This window comes from Haematobia irritans, chromosome 4 (assembly GCF_050003625.1).
Source record: "Haematobia irritans isolate KBUSLIRL chromosome 4, ASM5000362v1, whole genome shotgun sequence".
NCBI classification, from domain to species: domain Eukaryota; kingdom Metazoa; phylum Arthropoda; class Insecta; order Diptera; family Muscidae; genus Haematobia; species Haematobia irritans.
The window spans coordinates 192,228,518-192,255,460 of NC_134400.1; the positions used below are offsets into that span (position 1 = coordinate 192,228,518).

Sequence of the window (26,943 nt, forward strand, 5' to 3'; positions counted from 1 at the left end):
ATGTAACTCCATACGTGGTATATATTTAATCAAAAAAGATCGATCCAATACGTATATAATTCAGTTTGACAAAGTAGACATAAAATTTTGACAAAATTTTCTACAGAAATAAAATTTTAACAAAATTTTCTATAGAAATAAAATTTTCACAAAATTTTCAATAGAAATAAAAATTTTGACAAAATTTTCTATAGAAAGAAAATTTTGACAAAAATTTCTACAGAAATAAAATTTTAACAAATTTGCTATAGAAATAAACTTTTGACAAAAATTTCTATAGAAATAAAATCTTGGTAGATTATTTGTGGCTCGAGTGGCAACCGTGATTATGAACCGAATAAAATTTGAACAAAATTTTCTATAGAAATAAAATTTTGACAAAATTTTCTATAGAAATACAATTTTGAAAATGATGAAAATTTTATTATGAACTGAATAAAATTTTGACAAAATTTTCTATAGAAATACAATTTTGGTAGATTATTTTTGGCTCTAGTGACAACCATGATTATGAACCGATATGGACCAATTTTTGTGTGATTGAACCAATTTTGGTATGGTTGTTAGCGACCATATACTAACACCACGTTCCTAATTTGAACCGGATCGGATGAATTTTGCTCCTCCAAGAGGCTCCGGAGGTCAAATCTGGAGAACGTTTTATATGGGGGCTATATATAATTATGGACCGATATGGACCACTTCTGGCACGGTTGTTAAAGATCATATACTAACACCATGTTCCAAATTACAACCGGCTTGGATGAAATTTGCTTCTCTTGGAGACTCAGCAAGCCAAATCTGGGTATCAGTTTATATGGGGGCTATATATAATTATGAACCGATGTGGACCAATTTTTGCATAGTTGTTAGAGACAATATACCAACATCATGTAGCAAATTTCAGCCGGATCGGATGAAATTTGCTTCTCTTTGAGGCTCCGCAAGCCAAATCTGGGGATCGGTTTATATGGGGGTTATATATAGTTATGGACCGATGTGGACCAATTTTTGCATGATTGTTAGAGACCATATACCAACACCATGTACCAAATTTCAGCCGGATCGGATGAAATTTGCTTCTCTTTTAGGCTCCGCAAGCCAAATCTGGGGATCGGTTTATATGGGGGCTATATATAATTATGGACCGATGTGGACCAATTTTTGCATGGTTGTTAGAGACCGTATACCAACACCATGTACCAAATTTCAGCTGGATCGGATGAAATATGCTTCTGTTAGAGGCTCCACAAGCCAAATCTGAGGGTCCCTTTATATGGGGGCTATACGTAAAAGTGGACCGATATGGCCCATTTTCAATACCATCCGACCTACATCGATAACAACTACTTGTGCCAAGTTTCAAGTCGATAGCTTGTTTCGTTCGGAAGTTAGCATGATTTCAACAGACGGACGGACGGACGGACGGACGGACGGACGGACGGACATGCTTAGATCGACTCAGAATTTCACCAAGACCCAGAATATATATACTTTATGGGGTCTTAGAGCAATATTTCGATGTGTTACAAACGGAATGACAAAGTTAATATACCCCCATCCTATGATGGAGGGTATAAAAATTTTGTCAAAAATTTTCTATATGAATATAATTTTGACAAAATTTTCTATAGAAATAAAAATTAGACAAAATTTTGTATAGAAATAAAATGTTGACCAATTGTTCTAAAGAAATAAAATTTTCTTATTAAAATGAAAGTTTGATAAAAATTTTCTTTAGAAATAAAGACTTGACAAAATTTGATATGGAAATATAAATATGACAAAATTTTCTATAGAAATAAAATTTTGTCAAAAATTTTCTATAGAAATAAAATTTTGACAACATTCTCTATAGAAATAAAATTTTGTCAAAAATTTTCTATAGAAATAAAATTTTGACAAAAAATTTTTAGAAATAGAATTTTAACAAAATTTTCAATAGAAATAAAATTGTGACAAAATTATTTTTATTGAAACAAAATTTCTTATTTCTTATGGAAATAGAATTTTGACCAAATTTCCTATAGAAATAATATTTTCACAAAATTTCCAGTAGATTTTAACAAAATTTTTTATAGAAATAAAAATTTGACGAGATTTTCTTTAGCAATTAAATTTTGTCAAAATTTTTAATAGAATTAAAATTTTAACAAAATTTTGAATAGCATAAAAATGATTTTTTTGTAGAAATTAAATTTTGACAAAATTGTCTATAGAAATGAAATCAAAAAAAGTCAATTGTAAAATTCTTTGGAAATGATCCAAGTTGCACTTTCTCCAGATCACAAGCTGGGGATCCAAACTACTTTTTAGGAAGCTCCTTTTTTGCTGGGATATAGATGGAGTTGGAGGTTCAAAACTTATCTGTATTTAGTCCTAACCTACATTGCTTCAGATGCTCCAGCCTTGTTTTCGTCACTTTTCTTATAAATCTCTAGAATATCATGACCTTCATAGGGGATTTACAAAATTATACAAACATTATTTGAATACAGGAGTTTTATATGTTTTCCCTCTGTAATGGGGTCAAAGGACCTTAAATATGGTATGTGTCCCTACCATATAAACCACAAGAACATTGTTTTTTTTTTTTCTTTGATAATTTATTCTAAAACTTAGAGGAAACCACTCATCCATATTTATATAAAACCAAAAACAAAAGCTCAGCCAACCATCTTTCCGCAAAAGTCTTTTATATGGGTTTTTTGTTTTTTGATACACATGCTGCAAAACCACAATGGCAACATATGCAAGGATAACCAAGTCATGGATATACTAAAGATAAAACACACACACATTCACGCCCACATACACACACTCACACACACCAAAAGCATTTAGGGAAAACCAAATTACATGTGAATCCTTTATGGCCAAGGAGAAAAAAGAATTTAAAACCCCATTAGCACTACACAGATATGGCGAATAAAAAGGCAAAAGGAGACACAGTAAAGGGCAATCCAAAAAAACTATATTCAAATTCTAATTTGCCTTGTCCCTTAGAAAGGAAAGGAAAGCTAAATACCAGCGAACCAGTGGACAAACCAATTGCGTTCACATTCTAAAACTTTTTTGTAGAAATTACATTTCAATGATTTCCAAAAAATTTAAAAACATAAAAAGGGATAGTCACTAAAGTAAGGTCTTCTGCATGCATAATTCATGTCTTTCCTTTTATTGATGTTAAACAAAAATGGAGATTTTCTATAGTTTTGTGGTAATGTCGTTTATTTATGTCCCAGATAGCCTATAACTGCCGTACATATATTAACATTTTCTATATACAGAATTGAACACGTGCTAAAATTTTTCTCAACTATCAACGCTATTAGAGAGACCGAAAATCAGGCTGAGGTGATTATATGATACAACATTTTTTGTATTAGAACCCGAGGAAAGAGCCTATGCTAAATTTTAAATATATATTAAAAAAAAAGAAAAAATTTTAAATATCTATAGAAATACAATTTTGACAATATTAAGAAATAAAATTTTAATACAATTTTCTATAGAAAAAAATTTTGAGAAAATTTTCTATAGAAATAAAATTTTGAAAAAATTTTCTATAGAAATAAAATTTTGACAAAAGTTTCTATAGAAATAAAATTTTGACAAAATTTTCTATAGAAATAAAATTTTAACAAAATTTTCTATTAAAATAAAATTTTGAGAAAATGTTCTATCAAAATAAAGTTTTGACAAAATTTTCGAAACAAATTCAAATTTTGACAAAATTTTCTATAAAAATAAAATTTTAACAAAATTTTCTATAGAAATAGTATTTTAACAAAATTTTCTATAAAAATAAAATTTTGAGAAAATGTTCTATCAAAATAAAGTTTTGACAAAATTTTCGATACAAATTCAAATTTTGACAAAATTTTCTACAAAAATAAAATTTTGACAAAATTTCCTATAGAAATAAAATGTTGACAAAATTCGCTGTAGAGATAAAATTTTCTATTAAAATAAAATTTTGAGAAAATGAAATCAAAATAAAGTTTTGACAAAATTTTCGATACAAATTCAAATTTTGACGAAATTTTCTATAAAAATAAAATTTTGCCAAAATTTTCTATGGAAATAAAATTTTGACAAAAATTCTCTATAGAAATAAAATTTTGAAAAAATTTTCTATAGAAATAAAATTTTGACAAAATTTCTATAGAAATAAAATTTTGACAAAATTTTCTATAGAAATAAAATTTTGACAAAATTTTCTATAGAAATAAAATTTTAACAAAATTTTCTATTAAAATAAAATTTTGAGAAAATGTTCTATCAAAATAAAGTTTTGACAAAATTTTCGATACAAAATAAAATTTTGTATAGAAATAAAATTTTAACAACATCTATATATATAAAATTCAAATTATGTTTGTTTATTTGTTTGTTTGTTTGTTTATTTGTATGTTCCGGGTTGGCGCGAAAACGGCTGAACCGATTTACTTGAAACTTTCAGAGATCGTGGGGGGCACTCATGTGCTGAAAATAGGGTACCTCATTTTTTGACATATGGTCGCGGAGAGGAACCTCCCCTTTGTCGGACTTTTTGAAAATTGGACCAAAGTTGGCCGATTTGCTTGAAATTTTCATTGAAGATTGGGGTTGGCATCTAGACAAAGATCCGCTACTTTTTATTTCGATATTTGGTGGCGGAGGGGGGCCTCCCCTGTTCGACTTTTTTAAAGTACTGTGAAAAAACTAAAATTCTCTAAATTATCTGAGATTTACAGAAAACATGTGGTGAGGTTATGGAATTAATATGGGGTACCTGATGATTTCATATGTGGATGGGGAGGGGGACCTCCCCCTTGCCCTACTTTTTGAAACTTGGAACAAAATTATGCGATTTGCTTGAAATTTTCATTGAATGTTGGGGTTGGCATCTAGACAAAAATCCGCTACATTATTTTTCGGTATTTGGTCGGGGAGAGGGACCTCCCCTTTGCCGATTTTTTTTTTTTTTTTTTGAAAGTACAAACAAAACTAAACTCCCCCGACTGAAATTTTACGGAAAAAACGGGTTATGAAATTTATACCAGGTTCCTGATTTTTTAATAAAAATAAAAGGGCATAGGGAGACATCCGCTTCTCTTAAGTACATACAGAGAAACAATTAAACTTTACCGAGTTACTTGAGGACAGGGGAGAGGTTACGATATTAATAGTTGATACCTGATTTTGTGATATTTGGACGGAAGAGAGGCCGCCCCTTTAGGCTTATAATTTGTGTGACATTTTCTGGGACGTTTACAAAAGATACGCTACATCACTTTTCGATATTTGGTCGGGGAGGAGGTCCTCCTCTAAAACTGCAAAAAAAAAATTAAGTTTTCTTGAAATTTACAAAAGCAGTGGGGGAACGTTATGAACGAAGAGGCAACCTTCCTTGCCCCACACTTGAAGGAAAGTTTTAAGAATTTTCTGGGAAGGTTAGGGGTGCTATTCACTACGGTGTTTGTCGATATTGTATCGGGGAAAGTGATGTCCCTTTAAAACAATAGAGCAAAATTTAAACATCGCCGATCTACTTGAAATTAACAGGGAACGTGGGAGGAGGTGATTAAATTTATACATGATTTTTAAATTGGTATATGATTTTTCGATATCTGGTTGGGGAAGGGGAAAATTGAAATAAACTTTGTCGATTTACTTCGATAGAATTTATAGGGACCATTGAGTAGTTGCGAAATTAATATAGGGTACGTGATAGTCCGATATCAGGTCGGAGTGGTGCGAAGGTGGGGAGAGGGTGCCCTTTTGTCCGTTTTTTTTTTCTTAAATTGAAAGTAGAGGGTTGTCCATAAATGGGAACTCGGTACATAATTTTATGATTTTGGCACAGGCTTCTGCCAGACTTCTTTTTAGTAAAGAACTTAAATTTACATGAAATTGGTAGCCAACGTAGAGGGTACATCATTTTCCAACATTTTAGCAAATGTTAATGTGGTACAATTTTTTACTACGTTTGCTTTTTCCGATTTATTGGATAATATAGTGCTTAATTTTCAGATTTGTTGAGGAAAAGGATACCTTTCCTTGACAAACCACACTTAAAATTCACAAGAAATATAGAAGATTGTCCAACTACTTGAATACAGAACATTATTAAAAAAATTTGGAGGAAAGGGTACACCCTCTCCCGCCGTATTTGTACCTATAAACGAAAAATCAAGTAGTCCGATTTGTTTAAAAGAATTCAAATCTTTTCGAATTTGTTTTCAGCACGAAGGATATAGTTGACTAAGTTAACGCAAAATGTTCCTCCAAATACGCTTCGGAAGGCGCAGCGAAGCGGGCCGGGTTACGCTAGTTTTCTATAGAAATAACATTTTAACAAAATTTTCTATGGAATCAAAATTTTGACAAAAGTTTCTATACAAATAAAATTTTGACAAACGTTTCTATAAAAATAAAATTTTGACAAAATTTCCTATAGAAATAAAATTTTGACAAAATGTTTTATAGAAATAAAATGTTGACAAAATTCGCTGTAGAGAGAAAATTTTCTATTAAAATAAAATTTTGAGAAAATGAAATCAAAATAAAGTTTTGACAAAATTTTCGATACAAATTCAAATTTTGACGAAATTTTCTACAAAAATAAAATTTTGCCAAAATTTTCTATGGAAATAAAATTTTGACAAAATTTTCAATAGAAATAAAATTTTGACAAAATTTTCTATAGCAATAAAATTTTAACAAAATTTTCTATTAAAATAGAATTTTGAGAAAATGTTCTATCAAAATAAAGTTTTGAAAAATTTTTCTATAAAAATAAAATTTTAACAAAATTTTCTATAGAAACAAAATTTTGACAAAAGTTTCTATCGAAATAAAATTTTTGCAAAATTTTATATAAAAGAAAAATTTTGAGAAAATGTTCTACCAATATAAAGTTTTGACAAAATTTTTGATACAAATTCAAATTTTGACAAAATTTTCTATAAAAATAAAACTTTGACACAATTTCCTATAGAAATAAAATTTTGACAAAATGTTTTATAGAAATAAAATGTTGACAAAATTCGCTGCAGAGATAAAATTTTCTATTAAAATAAAATTTTGAGAAAATGTTCTACCAAAATAAAGTTTTGACAAAATTTTCAATACAAATTCAAATTTTGACAAAATTTTCTATAAAAATAAAATTTTGACACAATTTCCTATAGAAATAAAATTTTGACAAAATGTTTTATAGAAATAAAATGTTGACAAAATTCGCTGCAGAGATAAAATTTTCTATTAAAATAAAATTTTGAGAAAATGAAATCAAAATAAAGTTTTGACAAAATTTTCGATACAAATTCAAATTGTGACAAAATTTTCGATACAAATTCAAATTGTGACAAAATTTTCGATACAAATTAAAATTTTGACAAAATTTTCTATAGAAATAAAATTTTGACAAAATTTTCTATAAAAATAAAATTTTGACAAAATTTTTTATAGAAATAAAATTTTGACAAAATTTTCTATATAAATAAAATTTTGACAAAATTTTCTATAGAAATAAAATTTTGAGAAAATGTTCTATCAAAATAAAGTTTAGACAAAATTTTCGATACAAAATAAAATTTTGATAAAATTTTCTATAGAAATAAAATTTTAACAACATATTCTATAGAAATAACATTTTAACAATATTTTCTATAGAAACAAAATTGTGACAAAAGTTCTATCGAAATCAAATTTTGACAAAATTTTCTATACAAATAAAAATTTGACAAAATTTTCTATACAAATAAAATTTTGACAAAATTTTCTATACACTCAAGAAACAGTGAACCCACCAGGTAGAAAAAATTTAGTTACCCAGCAAAAAAGCGTCGCCAAAAAAAAAAAATAATGAAAATGTTCTTTTTGGATCCGGAAGTGGTGCAAAATTGACGGGGAAGCGAAGAATTTAACATGGGCTTGTCATAGGACGGAAGTCCTCCATTTCAACAGCCCTTGCACTAAATTTGCATCACTTCTTTAGGTGTGATACGAATTCAATGTTTTGGATGTAAATTAAAAAATCCTGTGGTATTTTGTCAAATAAATATTTTTTATAATTTTTTATAATTTTTAAAATTTTGACAAAATATTCTATAGAAATAAAATTTTGTCAAAATTTTTCTATAGGAATATAATTTTGACGAAATTTTCTATAGAAAAAAAATCTTGACAAAATTTTCAATAGAAATAAAATTTTGACAAAGCATTCTATTGGAATAAAATATTGACAAAATTTTCCATAGAAATAAAATTTTGATAAAATTTTCTCTATAAATAAAATAGTGTCAAAATTTTCTGTAGAAATAAAATTTTGACAAATTTTTATACCCTGCGCCACACTGTGGAATAGGGTATTATAAGTTAGTGCATATGTTTGTAACACCCAGAAGGAGACGAGATAGACACATGGCGTCTTTGGCAATAATGCTCAGGGTGGGTCCCAGAGTCGATATAACCATGTCCGTATGTTCGTCTGTCCGTCCGTCCGTCTGTCTGTGAACACATTTTTGTGATCAAAGTCTAGGTCGCAATTTAAGTCCAATCGCCCTTAAATTTGGCACATGTTCATAATTTGGGTCAGAATAGAACCCTATTGATTTTGGAAGAAATCGGTTCAGATTTAGATATAGCTCCCATATATATCTTTCGCCCGATATGCACTAATATGGACCCAGCAGCCAGAGTTTTATACCGATTTGCTTGAAATTTTGTACAAACATAACAATTATAGTCAAGTGTGCCAAATTTGATTGAAATCGGTTCAGATTTAGATATAGCTCCCATATATATCTTTCGCCCAATATGGACTAATATGGTTCTAATATCCAAAGTGTTGGCCCAATTTGGTTGAAATTTTGCACAGGGAGTAGATTTAGCATTGTAGCTATGCGTGCCAAATTTGGTTGAAATCGGTTCAGATTTAGATATAGCTCCCATATATAACTTTCGCCCGATTTACACTCATATGACCACAGAGGCCAATTTTTTGCTCCGATTTATTTGAAATTTTGCACAGGGAGTAGATTTAGCATTGTAGCTATGCGTGCCAAATTTAATTGAAACCGGTTCAGATTTAAATATAGCTCCCATATATATGTTTTTCTGATTTCGACAAAAATGGTCAAAATACCAATATTTTCCTTGTAAAATCGCCACTGCTTAGTCGAAAAGTTGTAAAAATGACTCTAATTTTCCTAAACTTCTAATACATATATATTCGGGACAAACCTTTATATATAGCCCCCAACACATTTGACGGATGTGATATGGTATCGAAAATTTAGATCTACAAAGTGGTGCAGGGTATAATATAGTCGGCCCCGCCCGACTTTAGACTTTCCTTACTTGTTCTATAGGAAAAAATTTTTGAAAAAATGTTCATGTTTCGGAATTACCACATTCCTCATCAGCATCCTCTACTTGCAGCAAAACTATCAACCAATGATCAGAATAAATTCTGGTAGTTCACTAAAATACTGAATAAAATTGGTGTTGTTGTAGTTGTTCCTAATTTTATGCCGCATAAGATACAAAAATCATTCCATGTATTGCTATGGCTCATTCCGTATTAATGAACTTATGTTGAAAATTTTTGCACTAATTCGAAATGCAAAAATTAATTAAACATAAACCCCCTGCCACCTATTTTGAGGAGGAGAAAAATCTCTTGTCACTCTGTTTTTTTTTCGTTTCGGGATATTTATGCCCACACACACACACACACTTTAATGCCTTAATAATTGAATAGAAAAGTGACAATCTTTGTTTATGGCTACTGCCAAAGGACTCATTTCTAATTCGCACTAATCCTTTCGTTTTTAATCAATTTGTTTGAGCATGGCTGAGTGTATAAGTGTATGTGTGTGTGGGAGCGTGTGCGCAGCAATATTGTTGCCCATAGTCACATTTAACTCTTAATGGATTTTGTTTTTTGCGTGGTCCTCACTACACTACCCCCACACATTTGCAGTATGAAAGTAATAAAGGAATTTGTATGGACAGGCTATGCAGACTGTGACAGTGTTTGGGGCATTAACACTTAATACCCGGCATAATAGCCTAATACTGCTCTAATATTAATGGACACATTTAATTTACTTTGGATTTGTTTTTTGTGTTTCTTCCATTCATGTTTGCTTTCTGCGTTGTTTTTTCTTTCTTTGCAGCATGCCGTTATGAGAAAGGCTCCTGGTCCGAATGTGCCACCGGGCAAATGACACGAGCCGACAAATTGAAGGCAACAAGCGATCCATCGTGCGAAGCAACACGTGTCATTAAAAAGAATTGCAAACCCGGCAAATCCAAGGATAAGACTGCCAAGGAACAACGCAAAAATAAGGATAAAGGTAATGCTAATAATAGTAATTATAGTAAAACTAAATGACTAGGACATTTGGTATAATAGAGCTGTTTTTTTCAAAAAGATTTATAAAAAACGAAACAACGGAACAGGAAACAAAAATGGTAAAATGGTAATAGTTTCTTCAATTGTAATATTGTGCAATTTGAGTGGTAAATTTGTCACTTTTTTATAGAGTTGAGATTTTATTTCTTATGCTACCTAATGTCATACTTATTAAATTTTTTTGCCTTTTGACCATATTGGCCAACTTTTTAACCCTAAACAGCTTATCTACGTCGTAAAAACGTATGCGTTTTTTTAGTTTTTCGCTCTCCCTCATGAAAATGAGTACCGAAAATTAGATTTTTTTGTTACATGTAAATAAAAGTTCGGCCAAAAACGTGTTTAAATGATAACGATTTGTATATAGAATCGGTGTAAGTCCAAAAATTTGAAACAAAAATTCGTTAATTTTGTTCATGTGCTGACAAACCAACATACGTCCCATAGACGTATGTTTAGCTTATCCGTGAGTAGGATAAGCTTTCTAGGGTTAATGAGTTTGCTTTTCAATCCTTTAAAATTGCAAATCTTACCGGTACCTTGAAATAAAATCGATCTTTTAAGTCTCAATACTATAATTTTGAGAACTTTTTCCTCGTCATGCCATATTGCTAAATATCAAGCGGACAATTGTGACGCCTGAAAATAGGCTATGAAAATTTTCTGTTGTAGATAAACCGGAAGAACATTTTATTTCTATAGAAAATTTTGCCAAAATTTTATTTCTATAGAAAATTCTGTTAAAATTTAATTTCCACAAAAAATTTCGTCAACATTCTACTTCTATAGAAAATTTTGACAAAATTTTATTTCAATAGAAACTTTTGTCAATTTTTTTCTATAGAAAATTTTGTCAACATTTTATTTCCTTTTCTAGAAAATTTGTAGAAAATTTTTTTAAAAGTTTATTTCAAAATTTTATTTCTATATCGAATGTTTTGTCAAAACTTGAATTCAATAGAACACTTTGTCAAATTTTTTTATAGAAAATTTTGTCAAATTTGTATTTCTACAGGAAAATTTGTCAAAATTTTATTTCTATATAATAAAATTTTGACATAGAAAATTTTGTCAAAATTTTATTTCTTTAGAAACTTTTGTCAAAATTTTGTTTCTATAGAAAATTTTGTCAAAATTGTAGTTTTATAGAAAACTTTGTCAAAATTTTATCAGCATCCTCTACTTGCAGCAAAACTATCACCCAATTATCAGAATAAATTCAGGCAGTTCATTAAACCCAACAATAAACCACACTTAAACCTTCCGAAAAAAGATTTTGTATGATAGCCGGCTTATGCCGAAATAAATTCGAAACAAGTAGTGTCAAAATTTTTTTCTATAGACAATTTTGTCAAAATGTTATTTCTATAGACAATTTTGTCAAAATTTTATTTCTATAGAAAATTTTTTCAAAATTTTAGTTATATAGAAAATTTTGTCAAAATTTTATTTTTTATGAATTTTATCAATATTTTATTTCTAAGAAAATTTTGTCAAAATTTTAGTTTTATAGAAAATTTTGTCAAAATTTTATTTCTATAGACAATTTTGTCAAAATTTTATTTCTATAGAAAATGTTGTCAAAATGTTATTTCTATAGAAAATTTTTTCAAAATTTTATTTCTATAGAAAATTTTCTCGAGATTTTATTGCATAGAAAATTTTGTCAAAATTTTATTTCTATAGAAAATTTTGTCAAAATTTTAGTTATATAGATTATTTTGTCAAAATTTTATTTCTATAGAAAGTTTTTTCAAAATTTAATTTCCATAGAAAATTTGTTCAAAATTTTATTTCTATAGAAAATTTTCTCGAGATTTTATTCCATAGAAAATTTTGTCAAATTTTTATTTCTGTAGAAACTTTTGTCAAAACTTTAATTCTACAGAAAATTTTGTCAACATTTTATTTCTATAGAAAGTTTTGTCAAAATTTTATTTCTATAAACAAGTAAGTAAAGTCTAAAGTCGGGCGGGGCCGACTATATTATACACTTCACCACCATGTAGACCAACATTTGTGTTACCATCTCAACTACTTCAAATTTACTGGGAGCTATATAAAGGTTTGGATTTCCACACGCAGAGAAGGAATATGATCACCCCAAACATGTTTCAATAGCAAAATGTTAATAAAAAAATATGGGAAATATGAAGCGAGAGAAATTTTGAGGCAATTGTACACAAGAGCATTTGCGATTTATCAGGCGATACTTATGTATTCGAGATGTAGGACAATTTGAGTAACATTTACTATTTTTGCTACTCAGCAGTGACGATTTTACAAGGATATTGGTTAGATCTTGCCACGATATGTTGTCAAGTGTGGGTTGTGATATATTATTTGGTCAAGTCGGGCGACTTGGAGCCTTATTTAAAACTCAACCGTTCTGTGGAAAGTCAGGCATTACAGTCTGTAGAATATGACTAAGATATGGGGAAATTATCACAGAATTTTGTGTAAAGTGTGGGAATTTTGGCCATATTTGTATAAACCGGAAAAACGAATATATGGAGGCTTTATCTAATTCTGAACCAAATTAGATCAAACTTCACACACTTAAATATCATATTAAATATATTCTCCGTGGAAACTATGCAGTCAATTGGAGGAAAATCCCATTGAAAATGGGTCTAAAATATGAAATAGTCTACCATATTTTCCCAACTCTGGTGTACATATAATGGGAGCTATATATAATCTGAACCGATTTCGACTAAATTTGACATGCATAGTTGGAATAATAATTCTGCAATCTCTGCAAAATTTCACGTAAATGGGAGTTTAACTTTGGCCCCCGTGGTCATTTGAGTATAAATCGGGCGAAAGATATATATAAATTTGAACCGATTTCAACCAAATTTGGTACACTTATCGATACTATTAAACGTACTCCTAGTGCAAAATTTGAACTAAATCAGGGCAAAACTCTGGCTTTTGAGGTCATATAAGTGCAAATCGGACGAAAGATATATATGGGAGCTATATCTAAATCTGAACCGATTTCAATCAAATTTACCAAGTATTGGTAGAAATGTAAATTCTACTCTTTATGCAAAATTTCACAAAAATCGGTAGTAACCTTTGGTCTCTGTGGTCAAATGATTCTAAATCGGACGAAAGATATATATGGGAGCTATATCTAAATCTGAACCGATTTAGCTGATATTTTGCAAGTTTTTCGAGACTCATAAAATATTCGGATGTACTGAATTTGAAGAACATCGGTTGATAAACACGCCAATTATGACCAGATCGGGGATAAATATATATGGCAGCAATATCTAAATCTGAACCGATTTTTTCCAAAATCAACAGCGATTGTCTCTGTCCCAAAAAACGACCCTATGCCAAATTTGAGGACGATCGGACTTCAACTGCGACCTGTACTTTGCGCACAAAAATACATGAACAGACAGACAGACAGACGGACGGACGGACAGACAGACGGAAATCGCTAAATCGACTCAGAATTTAATTCTAAGACAATTGGTTTACTAAACGATGGGTCTCAGACGTTTCCTTCTTGGCGCTACATACAAATGCACAAACTTATTATACCCTGTACCACAGTAGTGGTGAAGGGTATAAAAATTTTGTCAAAATTTTAGTTATATAAAAAATTTTGTACATTTTTTTTATTGGAATTTTATCAAAATTTTATTTCCATAGAAAATTTTGTCAATATTTTATTTCTATTAAAAATTTTGTCAAAATTTTATTTCTATAGAAAATTTTGTCAAAATGTTTGTTCTATAGAAAATTTTTTCAAAATTATAGTTATATAGAAAATTTTGTCAAAATTTTATTTCTATAGGATTTTTTTCAAAATTTTATTCCATAGAAAATTTTGTCAAAATTTTATTTCTTTAGAAACTTTTGTCAAAATTTTATTTCTGTAGAAAATTTTGTCAACATTTTATTTCTATAGAAAGTTTTGTCAACATTTTATTTCTATAGAAAATTTTCTCAAGATTTTATTCCATAGAAAATGTTGTCAAAATTTTATTTCTTTAGAAACTTTTGTCAAAATTTTATTTCTATAGAAAATTTTGTCAAAATTTTATTTCTTTTTTTATTTCAGCTTAAAACCATACATTGACTAAACTACAAGAGTAGCTTAACCAACAGAGGAAAAGAATGTTTGTCAAATTTATTTGGGCAAAGCCCTATAGACTGCAAGATGGTTGGATGGACGCACGTTTCGGAATTACCACATTCCTCATCAGCATCCTCTACTTGCAGCAAAACTATCAACCAATTATCAGAATAAATTCAGGCAGTTTATTAAACCCAACAAAAACCACACTTGAACCCTCCGAAAAAAGGTTTTACATTGATAGCCGGCTTATGCCGAAATAAACTCGAAACAAACATATCTCTTTTCCTATGCCACTGTCAAATCATCGATTTGAATTCACATGGCTGGGTTTATTTTGAGCGTGCCTCCTCTTCTTTTTCCATTTGTTTTGTTTTGTTATTGTTGGTTTTGTTCTTTAAGCATTGTTGTTGTTTTTTTATTTCAGCTTAAAACCATACATTGACTAAACTACAAGAGTAGCTTAACCAACAGAGGAAAAGAATGTTTGTCAAATTTATTTGGGCAAAGCCCTATAGACTGCAAGATGGTTGGATGGACGCACGTTTCGGAATTACCACATTCCTCATCAGCATCCTCTACTTGCAGCAAAACTATCAACCAGTCAGTTTAGTCAATGTATGGTTTTAAGCTGAAATAAAAAAACAACAACAATGCTTAAAGAACAAAACCAACAATAACAAAACAAAACAAATGGAAAATTTTATTTCTATAGAAAATTTTGACAAAATTTTATTTCTATAGAAAATTTTGTCAAAACTTTAGTTCTATAGAAAATTTTGTCAAAATTTTAGTTATATAGAAAATTTTGTCAAAATTTTATTTCTTTAGAAACTTTTGTCAACATTTTATTTCTATAGGAAGTTTTGTCAAAATTTTATTTCTATAGAAATTTTTTTCAAAATTTTATTTCTATAGAAATTTTTTTCAAAATTTTATTTCTATAGAAACTTTTGTCAAAATTTTATTTCTTTAGAAACTTTTGTCAAAATTTTATTTCCATAGAAAATTTTGTCAAAATTGTAGTTCTATAGAAAATTTTGTCAAAAGTTTATTTCTTTAGAAAATTTTGTCAACATTTTATGTCTATAGAAAATTTTGTCAAAATTTTATTTCTATAGAAAATTTTGTCAAAACTTTAGTTCTATAGAATATTTTGTCAAAATTTTATTTATATAGAAAATTTTTTAAAATTTTATTTTTATAGGAATTTTATCAAAACTTTATTTCTATAGAAACTTTTGTCAAAATTTTATTTCTATAGAAAATTTTGTAAAAATTTTATTTCTATAGAAAATTTTTGTCAGAATTTTATTTCTATAGAAAATTTTGTCAAAATTTTATTTCTATGGAAAATTTTTTCAAAATTTATTTCTATAGGAAATTATATTCCACAAAAAAAATTTCAAAATTTTATTTCTTTAGAAACTTTTGTCAAAATTTTATTTCTATTAAAATTTTTGTCAAAATTTTATTTCTATAGAAAATTTTGGCAAAATTTAATTTCCACAAAAAATTTCGCCAAATTTTTATTTCTATTTAAAAAATTTTCAAAATTTTTTCTTTATAGAAACTTTTGTCAAAATTTTATTTCTATAGAAAATTTTGTCAAAATTTTATTTCTATAGAAAATTTTGTCAAAATTTTATTTCTATAGAAAATTTTGTCAAAATTTTATTTCTATAGAAAATTTTGTCAAAATTTTATTTCTATAGAAAATTTTGTCAAAATTTTATTTCTATAGAAAATTTTGTCAAAATTTTATTTCTATAGAAAATTTTGTCAAAATTTTATTTCTATAGAAAATTTTGTCAAAATTTTGTTGCTATAGACAATTTTGTCAAAATTTTAGTTCTATAGAAAATTTTGTCAAAATTTTATTTCTATAGAAAATTTTGTCAAAATTTTAGTTATAAAAAAAATTTTGTCAACATTTTATTTCTATAGAACATTTTTTCAAAATTTTATTTCTATAAAAAATTTTTTCAAAATTTTAGTTCTATAGAAAATTTTGTCAAAATTTTAGTTATATTGAAAATGTTGTCAACATTTTATTTTTACAGGAATTTTATCAAATTTTTATTTCTATAGAAAATTTTGTAAAAATTTTATTTCTATAGAAAATGTTGTCAAAATTTTATTTCTATAGACAAATTTGTCAAAATTTTAGTTCTATAGAAAATTTTATCAAAATTTTAGTTATATAGAAAATGTTGTCAAAATTTTATTTCTATAAAAAATTTTTGTCAAAATTTTAGTTCTATAAAAAATTTTGCCAACATTTTAGTTATAAAGAAAATTTTGTCAAAATGTTATTTTATAGGAATTTTATCAAAATTTTATTTCTATAGAAAATTTTCTCAAAATTTTATTTCTATAGAAAATTTTGTCAAAACATGTGGAAAAACACATCTATTATGCCATTTTCTTTCTGGTTCTTAGGACCAAGCAAAGATGACCAGTTAATTATGTTTAAAAGTGTAACAGTCATTGCCAGGAAACAATGAAGATGGTAAATTAAGGAAATTATGATACGTCACAGCTTGCCTTGACATAAAAACTATTCCGTCTGTCCAACGAATGGCAAAGTAATTTAGGTAAAGGCAAACTTTTCCCATGGAACAAAGACAGATGACAGTATTAAGTTCAATTTCATTTTTAATTAGACTTTCCTGCCATACTAATCGGTTTAATTCAAGTCAATTAGCGTTACGATGGAAATGAAAGGTAATTGGCATAGATGGCAAATCATTTTGAGTAACATCATAGGCCATTGTGACATACGACATTCCTAAAAGGTTGTTTCTTCATTTCGTATATAACAACGAAGATGTCATTTGAACAAGGTCTCATTTTGCTTAAAAAACAATCATTTTAAATACATATGTATGGATTTAGTAGAAGTAATTGACAATTAGAGGAATCCTCTGTAAGTAGTATATATTCGCTCCACCCGATGGCCATATTCAAACTTATTTGGATTTCATTGTTACGATTTCGTTCTTTTTAAAACATCACAAACAATAGCAAACATTCCTACCCATATTCAATTACTAAGGAGTTAATTACGAGGTTAGTGATAGCTGTAATTTTCCAATGACATTGCACGAGAGTATTGCTTGGTTGGGTGTTTTTACCCCACCTCAACCCATACAATCCATTCTCCATAATGAATGACTAGTGTTTATTCCCATGAAAAATTCTCATCTCTCTTTTTAGAGATTGTGCAAGTATGTATGTGTGTGTGTGTGTGTGTGTTTGGGCGTTAGTAAGAAAACGAGAAAATGAGAATAGTTGGCATAACATCTAGGATGAGTAAATCTCTTTGTTGTCTGCAAACGCATTGGTCTAATGAAGCAGAACCTTGACAACATAAAGAATCCATAATAATTAGTTACCACTTAATGGGGCTAATGACTCTTTATCATCATCATTCATTTTGCTTTAGTTCGCATTATATGGATGAAAGGAGTGAATTCACTAGAATTTAATAAGAGTTTTAAGAGAAAGGTAAAATTACATCGCCGCCAGTAGATATAGCCGAACATTCGGTTAGGCCGAATCTTATGTACGACTGTCATACACAATCTAATTACTTGGGTTCGGTTGGTAACAGATGCCAATGTCCAGGTATTTTAAAGCTTTCTAATAATGAACAAGTATATACGGCCGTAAGTTCGGCCAGGCCGAATCTTATGTACCCTCCACCATGGATTGCGTAGGAACTTCTACTAAAGGCTGTCATCCACAATCGAATTACTTGGGTTGCGATAACACTTGCCGATGGCAAGGTATCGTAAAACTTTTTAACACTGTCTTCTAAATTGTAAGTTAGCCCATACGGGGTATATATTAAACAAAACAAGTATATACGGCCGTAAGTTCGGCCAGGCCGAAGCTTATGTACCCTCCATCATGGATTGCGTAGAAACTTCATCTAAACACTGCCATCCACAATCGAATTACTTAAGTTGCGGTAACGCTTGCCGATGGCAAGGTATCTTAAAACCTCCTAACACCATCTTCTAAATTGAATGTAACTCCATACGTGGTATATATTTAATCAAAAAAGATCGATCCAATACGTATATAATTCAGTTTGACAAAGTAGACATAAAATTTTGACAAAATATTCTACAGAAATAAAATTTTAACAAAATTTTCTATAGAAATAAAATTTTCACAAAATTTTCAATAGAAATAAAAATTTTGACAAAATTTTCTATAGAAAGAAAATTTTGACAAAAATTTCTACAGAAATAAAATTTTAACAAATTTGCTATAGAAATAAACTTTTGACAAAAATTTCTATAGAAATAAAATCTTGGTAGATTATTTGTGGCTCGAGTGGCAACCGTGATTATGAACCGAATAAAATTTGAACAAAATTTTCTATAGAAATAAAATTTTGACAAAATTTTCTATAGAAATACAATTTTGAAAATGATGAAAATTTTATTATGAACTGAATAAAATTTTGACAAAATTTTCTATAGAAATACAATTTTGGTAGATTATTTTTGGCTCTAGTGACAACCATGATTATGAACCGATATGGACCAATTTTTGTGTGATTGAACCAATTTTGGTATGGTTGTTAGCGACCATATACTAACACCACGTTCCTAATTTGAACCGGATCGGATGAATTTTGCTCCTCCAAGAGGCTCCGGAGGTCAAATCTGGAGAACGTTTTATATGGGGGCTATATATAATTATGGACCGATATGGACCACTTCTGGCACGGTTGTTAAAGATCATATACTAACACCATGTTCCAAATTACAACCGGCTTGGATGAAATTTGCTTCTCTTGGAGACTCAGCAAGCCAAATCTGGGTATCAGTTTATATGGGGGCTATATATAATTATGAACCGATGTGGACCAATTTTTGCATAGTTGTTAGAGACAATATACCAACATCATGTAGCAAATTTCAGCCGGATCGGATGAAATTTGCTTCTCTTTGAGGCTCCGCAAGCCAAATCTGGGGATCGGTTTATATGGGGGTTATATATAGTTATGGACCGATGTGGACCAATTTTTGCATGATTGTTAGAGACCATATACCAACACCATGTACCAAATTTCAGCCGGATCGGATGAAATTTGCTTCTCTTTTAGGCTCCGCAAGCCAAATCTGGGGATCGGTTTATATGGGGGCTATATATAATTATGGACCGATGTGGACCAATTTTTGCATGGTTGTTAGAGACCGTATACCAACACCATGTACCAAATTTCAGCTGGATCGGATGAAATATGCTTCTGTTAGAGGCTCCACAAGCCAAATCTGAGGGTCCCTTTATATGGGGGCTATACGTAAAAGTGGACCGATATGGCCCATTTTCAATACCATCCGACCTACATCGATAACAACTACTTGTGCCAAGTTTCAAGTCGATAGCTTGTTTCGTTCGGAAGTTAGCATGATTTCAACAGACGGACGGACGGACGGACGGACGGACGGACGGACGGACGGACATGCTTAGATCGACTCAGAATTTCACCACGACCCAGAATATATATACTTTATGGGGTCTTAGAGCAATATTTCGATGTGTTACAAACGGAATGACAAAGTTAATATACCCCCATCCTATGATGGAGGGTATAAAAAGGCCGATTAAATACGTATATAATATAGTTTGACAAAACTTTCTATAGAAATGAAAACTTGACAAAATTTTCTAGAGAAATAAAATTTTGACAAAATTTTCTATAGAAATAAAAACTTGACAAAATTTTCTATAGAAATAAAATGTTGACAAAATTTTCTATGGAAGTAAAATGTTGACAAAATTTTGTATAGAAATAAAATGTTGACAAAATTTTCTACAGAAATAAATTTTTTACAAAATTTTCTATAAAAATAAAATTTTGACAAAACTTTCTATGGAAATAAAATTTTGACAAACATTTCTATAGAAATAAACGTTTGACAAAACTTTCTATAGAAATGAAATTTAGACACAACTTTCTATAGTAATAAAATTTGACAAAATTTTCTATGGAAATAAAGTTTTGGTAGATTATTTTTGGCGATATGGACCAATTTTTGTGTAATAAGTCATCGGCTATATATAACTAAAGACCGATATTGACCAATTTTTACATAGCTGTTAGAGGCCATATATTGACAAAATGTACCAAATTTCAACCGCATCGGATGACTTTTGCTATATATAATTATGGACCGATATGGACCAATTTTGCATGGTTGTTAGATACCATATACTAACACCATGTACCAAATTTCAACAGGATCGGATGAATTTCGCTCCTCCAAGAGGCTCCTGAGGTCAAATCTGGGGATCGGTTTATATGGGAGCTATATATAATTATGAACCGATATGGACCAATTTTTGCATGGTTGTTAGAGACTATATACTAACACCACGTACTAAATTTCAATTGGATCGGATGAATTTTGCTCCTCCAAGAGGCTCCGGAGTTCAAATCTGGGGATCGGTTTATATGGGAGCTATATATAATTATGAACCGATATGGACCAATTTTTGCATGGTTGTTAGAGGCCGTATACTAACATCAGGTACCAAATTTCAACAGGATCGGATGAATTTTGCCCCTCCAAGAGGCTCCGGAGGTCAAATCTGGGGATCGGTTTATATGGGGGCTATATATAATTATGGACCGATATGGACCAATTTTTGCATGGTTGTTAGAGACCGTATAATAACATCATGTACCACATTTCAACCGGATCGGATGAATTTTTCCCCTCCAAGAGGATCCGGAGGTCAAATCTAGGGATCGGTTTATATGGGGGCTATATATAATTATGGACCGACATGGACCAATTTTTGCATGAATGTTAGAGACCGTATACTAAGACCACGTTCTAAATTTCAACCGGATCGGATGAATTTTGCTCCTCCAAGAGGCTCCGGAGGTCAAATCTGGGGATCGGTTTATATGGGAGCTATATATAAATATGGACCGATATGGACCAATTTTTGCATGGTTGTTAGAGGCCGTATACTAACATCAGGTACCAAATTTCAACCGGATTGGATGAATTTTGCTGCTCCGGGAGGCTCCTCAAGCCAAATTTGGGGATCGGTTTATATGGGGGCTATACGTAAACGTGGTCCGATATGGCCGATTTTCAATACCATCCGACCTACATCAATAACAACTACTTGTGCCAAGTTTCAAGTCGATAGCTTGTTTCGTTCGGAAGTTAGCGTGATTTCCACAGACGGACGGACAGCCGGACAGACGGACGGACGGACGGACATGCTTAGATCGACTCAGAATTTCACCACGACCCAGAATATATATACTTTTTGGGGTCTTAGAGCAATATTTCGAAGTGTTACAAACGGAATGACAAAGTTAATATGGGGGTATATGGGTCCTATGGTGGAGGGTATAAAAATTAATTAGTATGTTAGCCTATACGAAGCCTGTATTTGATACAAAACCACCAAAGGACCTTTACAGGGTAGGTGATATGTGTATTTATTTATTTTTATACCCTCCATCATAGGATGGGGGTCTATAAACTTTGTCATTCCGTTTGTAACACATCGAAATATTGCTCTAAGACCCCATAAACTATATATATTCTGGATCGTGGTGAAATTCTGAGTCGATCTAAGCATGCCCGTCCGCCCGTCCGTCCGTCCGTCTGTTGAAATCACGCTAACTTCCGAACGAAACAAGCTATCGACTTGAAACTTGTCACAAGTAGTTGTTATCGATGTAGGTCGGACGGTATTGAAAATGGGCCATATCGGTCCACTTTTACGTATGCCCCCATATAAAGGGACCCTCAGATTTGGCTTGTGGAGCCTCTAACAGAAGCATATTTTATCCGATCCGGCTGAAATTTGGTATATGGTGTTGGTATATGGTCTCTAACAATCATGAAAAAATTGGTCCACATCGGTCCATAATTATATATAGACCCCATATAAACCGATCTCCAGATTTGGCTTGCGAAGCCTCAAAGAGGAGCAAATTGCATCCGATCCGGCTGAAATTTGGTACATGGTATTGGTATATGGTCTCTAACAACCGTGCAAAAATTGGTCCACATCGGTCCATAATTATATATATAGCCCCCATATAAACCGATCTCCAGATTTGGTTTGTGGAGCCTCTAAGAGAAGCATATTTCATCCGATCCGGCTGAAATTTGGTACATGGTGTTGGTATATGGTCTCCAACAATCATGCAAAAATTGGTCCACATCGGTCCATAATTATATATAGACCCCATATAAACCGATCCCCAGATTTGGGTTGCGGAGCCTCAAAGAGAAGCAAATTTCATCCGATCCGCCTGAAATTTGGTACATGATATTGGTATATGGTCTCTTACAACCGTGCAAAAATTGGTCCACATCGGTCCATAATTATATATGGCGCCCATATAAACCGATCCCCCGATTTGGCTTGCGAAGTCTCCAAGAGAAGCAAATTTCGTCCAATCCGGTTGTAATTTGGAACATGGTGTTAGTATATGATCTTTAACAACAGTGCCCGAATTGGTCCATATCGGTTCATAATTATATATAGCCCCCATATAAAACATTCTCCAGATTTGACCTCCGGAGCCTCTTGGAGGAGCAAAATTCATCCGACCCGGTTCAAATTAGGCACGTGGTGTTAGTATATGGTCGCTAACAAACATGCCAAAATTGGTCCAATCACACAAAAATTGGTCCATATCGGTTCATAATCATGATTGCCACTAGAGCCAAAAATAATCTACAAAATTTTATTTCTATAGAAAATTTTGTCAAAATTTTATTTCTATAGAAAATTTTGTCAAAATTTTATTTCTATAGGAAATTTTGTTCAAATTTTATTCGGTTCATAAACATGGTTGCCACTCGAGCCAAAAATAATCTACCAAGATTTTATTTCTATAGAAAATTTTGTCAAAAGTTTATTTCTATAGAAAATTTTGTTAAAATTTTATTTCTGTAGAAATTTTTGTCAACATTTTCTTTCTATAGAAAAATTTGTCAAAATTTTTATTTCTATAGAAAATTTTGTGAAAATTTTATTTCTATAGAAAATTTTGTTAAAATTTTATTTCTGTAGAAAATTTTGTCAAAATTTTATGTCTACTTTGTCAAACTGAATTATATACGTATTGGATCGATCTTTTTTGATTTAATATATACCACGTATGAACTTACATACAATTTAGAAGATGGTGATAGGAGGTTTTAAGATACCTTGCCATCGGCAAGCGTTACCGCAACTTAAGTAATTCGATTGTGGATGACAGTGTTTAGATGAAGTTTCTACGCAATCCATGATGGAGGGTATATAAGCTTCGGCCTGGCCGAACTTACGGCCGTATATACTTGTTTTTTCTAATTTTGTCAAAGTTTTATTTCTAACGAAATTTTATACAGAATTTGATTTCTATATAAAATTTTGCCAAACATTTATTTCTAAAGACATCTTTCTCAAAATTTTATTTCTAAAGAATTTTTTCTCAAAATTTGTTTTATATGGAAAATTTTCTTAAAAATTTATTTCTAAAGAAAATTGTCTCAAAAATTTATTTCTAAAGAAAATTTTCACAAAATTTTATTTCTAAAGAAATTTTTCACAAAATTTTATTTCTTAAGGAAATTTTCTGAAATTTTTTGTTTCTGAAGAAAATTTTCTCAAAATTTTAATTCCCCAGAAATTTTTCACAAAATTTAATTTCTAAAAAAAAATTCTCAAAATGTTATTCGAAGAAAATTTTATTTCTATAAAAAATTTAAGTACCTCTTAGAAATTTTTTTTTTTTTTTTTTTTTTTTTTTTTTTTTTTATTTATTAAAACAATTCATTATAAACATATAACAATATAATATTAAGCCCCAGCGCCCTTAGGGCATAGTTAGGGGCGAGTTGGCAAAATAAAAAATTTATACTAAAGTTTTATAAATAATGAGATCGAATTGGAAAAAAAAAATATGGATTAAAGTTATTAAATTTAAAATATTAATTACAAAAGAAGCATTCTGATGTTGTTAAGCAGTAATATCTTAGCATTGTGCTTGAATTGTGATATACTCGATAAATTCTTTATTTCATCAGGTAGGTGATTGAATTCAGCACAGCCATTGTGCTCTATTCTTTGCTTTGTTACTTCAAGGCGACATCGTTTTACTCTTAAGTTTGATCTATGTCGCGTATTAAATAATGATTGGTTTACAATAAATTCAAAAGACCTTGGTACAAAATTTTTAACTGATTTAAACATGAATGTAATTAGTTGCATTTTGTATAATCCGTAAATAGGTAGGATTCCTTTACAAACGTCCTCATATAATGCTATAGTAGAAAATTCACGAGGGAGATTATTTACGATTTTCAGTGCTCTGTTTTGAACTCTTTGAAGTGATTTTAGCGAGGAATTTTGTTTATAGCCATATATCATAGGCAAGTAATTGAAATGACTGTGAATTAGTGCATTATAAAGAAGCAACTTTGTTTTTCCATCAAATTTATGTTTATATTTGTGCAGTATGCCAATCGCAGAAGCCACTTTTGTCTTTATATGTTGTATGTGTATATTCCATGTTAGATTGATGTAAAATGAATTCCAAGATATTTCAAGGAATTACATTCAGAGATCTGTACGTCTCCCACATTGATGAAAAAGGGTTGATTACTCTGGGTGTAATGAGGTCGAAAACGAATCACCTTAGTTTTATTCTGATTTAGGACAAGTTTGTTCAATCTAAAGAATTCTTGGATTTTTGCAGCGTCTTCTTCCATTTGTGATTTTAATATAATAGTGTGATTGTAAGGATAAAATAGCGAAATGTCATCAGCATACATAATTAATTTCCCATGTAATTTAAGATTGGCGATGTCATTCAAATATATAGTAAAAAGCAGAGGCCCAAGAACACTACCTTGAGGTACTCCATGCTCTACATTTCCAATTTCACTTTTAATGCCGTCTAATTCGACATACTGTTTCCTGTTACATAAAAAACTCCTCAACAATAGAATTGATCTTCTATTTAGTCCATAGTATGAAAGTTTGTCCAAGAGTATATCATGTTCAACCAAATCAAAGGCTTTTGACAAATCAAAGAATATCGCACCGACACCACCATAGTTATTATCCAAACCATCACAAATTAAATTTACAACATATGCAACAGCATCTCCGGTTCCAATGGACTTCTTGAAACCAAATTGCAGATTATATAATTGATTTGTCACATCCAAATATTCTATTAGCTGTTTGTACATAATCTTTTCAAATATTTTATCAATCAAAGGCAGCACTGATATAGGTCGAAATTGGTTTGTCATACAGGAATCTTTGCATTTTGGTATACCTAATACTTTTGCTATTTTTAGAATTTCAGGATATGTACATGTACCAACAACGTCATTGAATATTTCCATTAGTCGAGAACTTAATAAAGCTTTGCCCTTTAACATGATCTTAGTTGTAATGCCGTCATGACCCGGACTTTTATTAGTTGGTAGACCTTCTATTACTTCCATAACCTCCATATTACTTATATTTCTAAAAGAAAACATATGGTTACACTGAATAAGTGTACCAAGTTTATTGCAAGTATCATCGCTGTACTGGGGAATAAGTTCTTTTAATTCTTTAGGTACACTCAAGAAGTACCTGTTTAATGACGTACATATTTCCTTTTTATCTGTGGTAACTTGACCACTCTCATTTCGTAGTTGCAACTGTCTGCTGTCATTCTCTCCAAGGCAATCATTAAGAAATTTCCAATATTTTTTCGGATTTTGTTCTATTTTTTCCAAGTTCAACTGGAAATAATTATTCATGCATATTTTGTTTGCCTTTTTAATAACTTTACTTATTTGTTTCAAGGTAAACTCTATTTGGGGGACTCTTCCTTTCTTTCTTCTTGCAGCTAACAGTTTGTCCTTGAATTTTCGTAATGACAACAAATTATCTGTTTGCCATGGCGTCAACCGAGCCCTCGCTAATGTGTGAACTTCATTTTCTATTGTATTGCGATTAATACAGTCTGATACCATTGATATTAGATTCGTAGTATCTTCACTGGGATTTCCTGTCCTTTCCAATGTATTTATTTTTTCTTGCAGATTTTCTATTATTGACTCATAATTACGAAATATTTTTTTCCGTGTACAGTAATCTTTGTTCACAACTTTGATTTGGAATCTGCACCATAATATGTTATGATCGCTTATGTCACATACTACTGAGTCCACAGACACACGATTCTCTATATTACTATATACGTGGTCAATACATTTTCCACTATCTGGTCGCGATATCAAAGTATGACAAGTTTTATAATTTACAGATGAGAGTGTAGTACACAGTTCAAATGAATCGGTGGAATTCGCAAAATCAATGTTAGCGTCTCCAACTACAACTGTAGCAGTTCTAAATTCGCAGAGCTTATTCTCCAAATATT

At 30.4% G+C, this 26,943-nt stretch overlaps 1 protein-coding gene across 6 annotated transcripts in view; it reads left to right on the forward strand.

Annotated features, from left to right (window-relative positions):
- Positions 1–26,943, forward strand: part of miple1 (midkine and pleiotrophin 1) — a 138,151-nt gene that overhangs the window by 107,288 nt on the left and 3,920 nt on the right. For all 6 annotated transcript variants that reach the window (XM_075304667.1, XM_075304665.1, XM_075304662.1 and 3 more), the window contains one exon: positions 10,173–10,352. In XM_075304667.1, the coding sequence (XP_075160782.1) occupies positions 10,173–10,352 (180 nt within the window). The remainder of the gene's footprint in view (positions 1–10,172; positions 10,353–26,943) is intronic.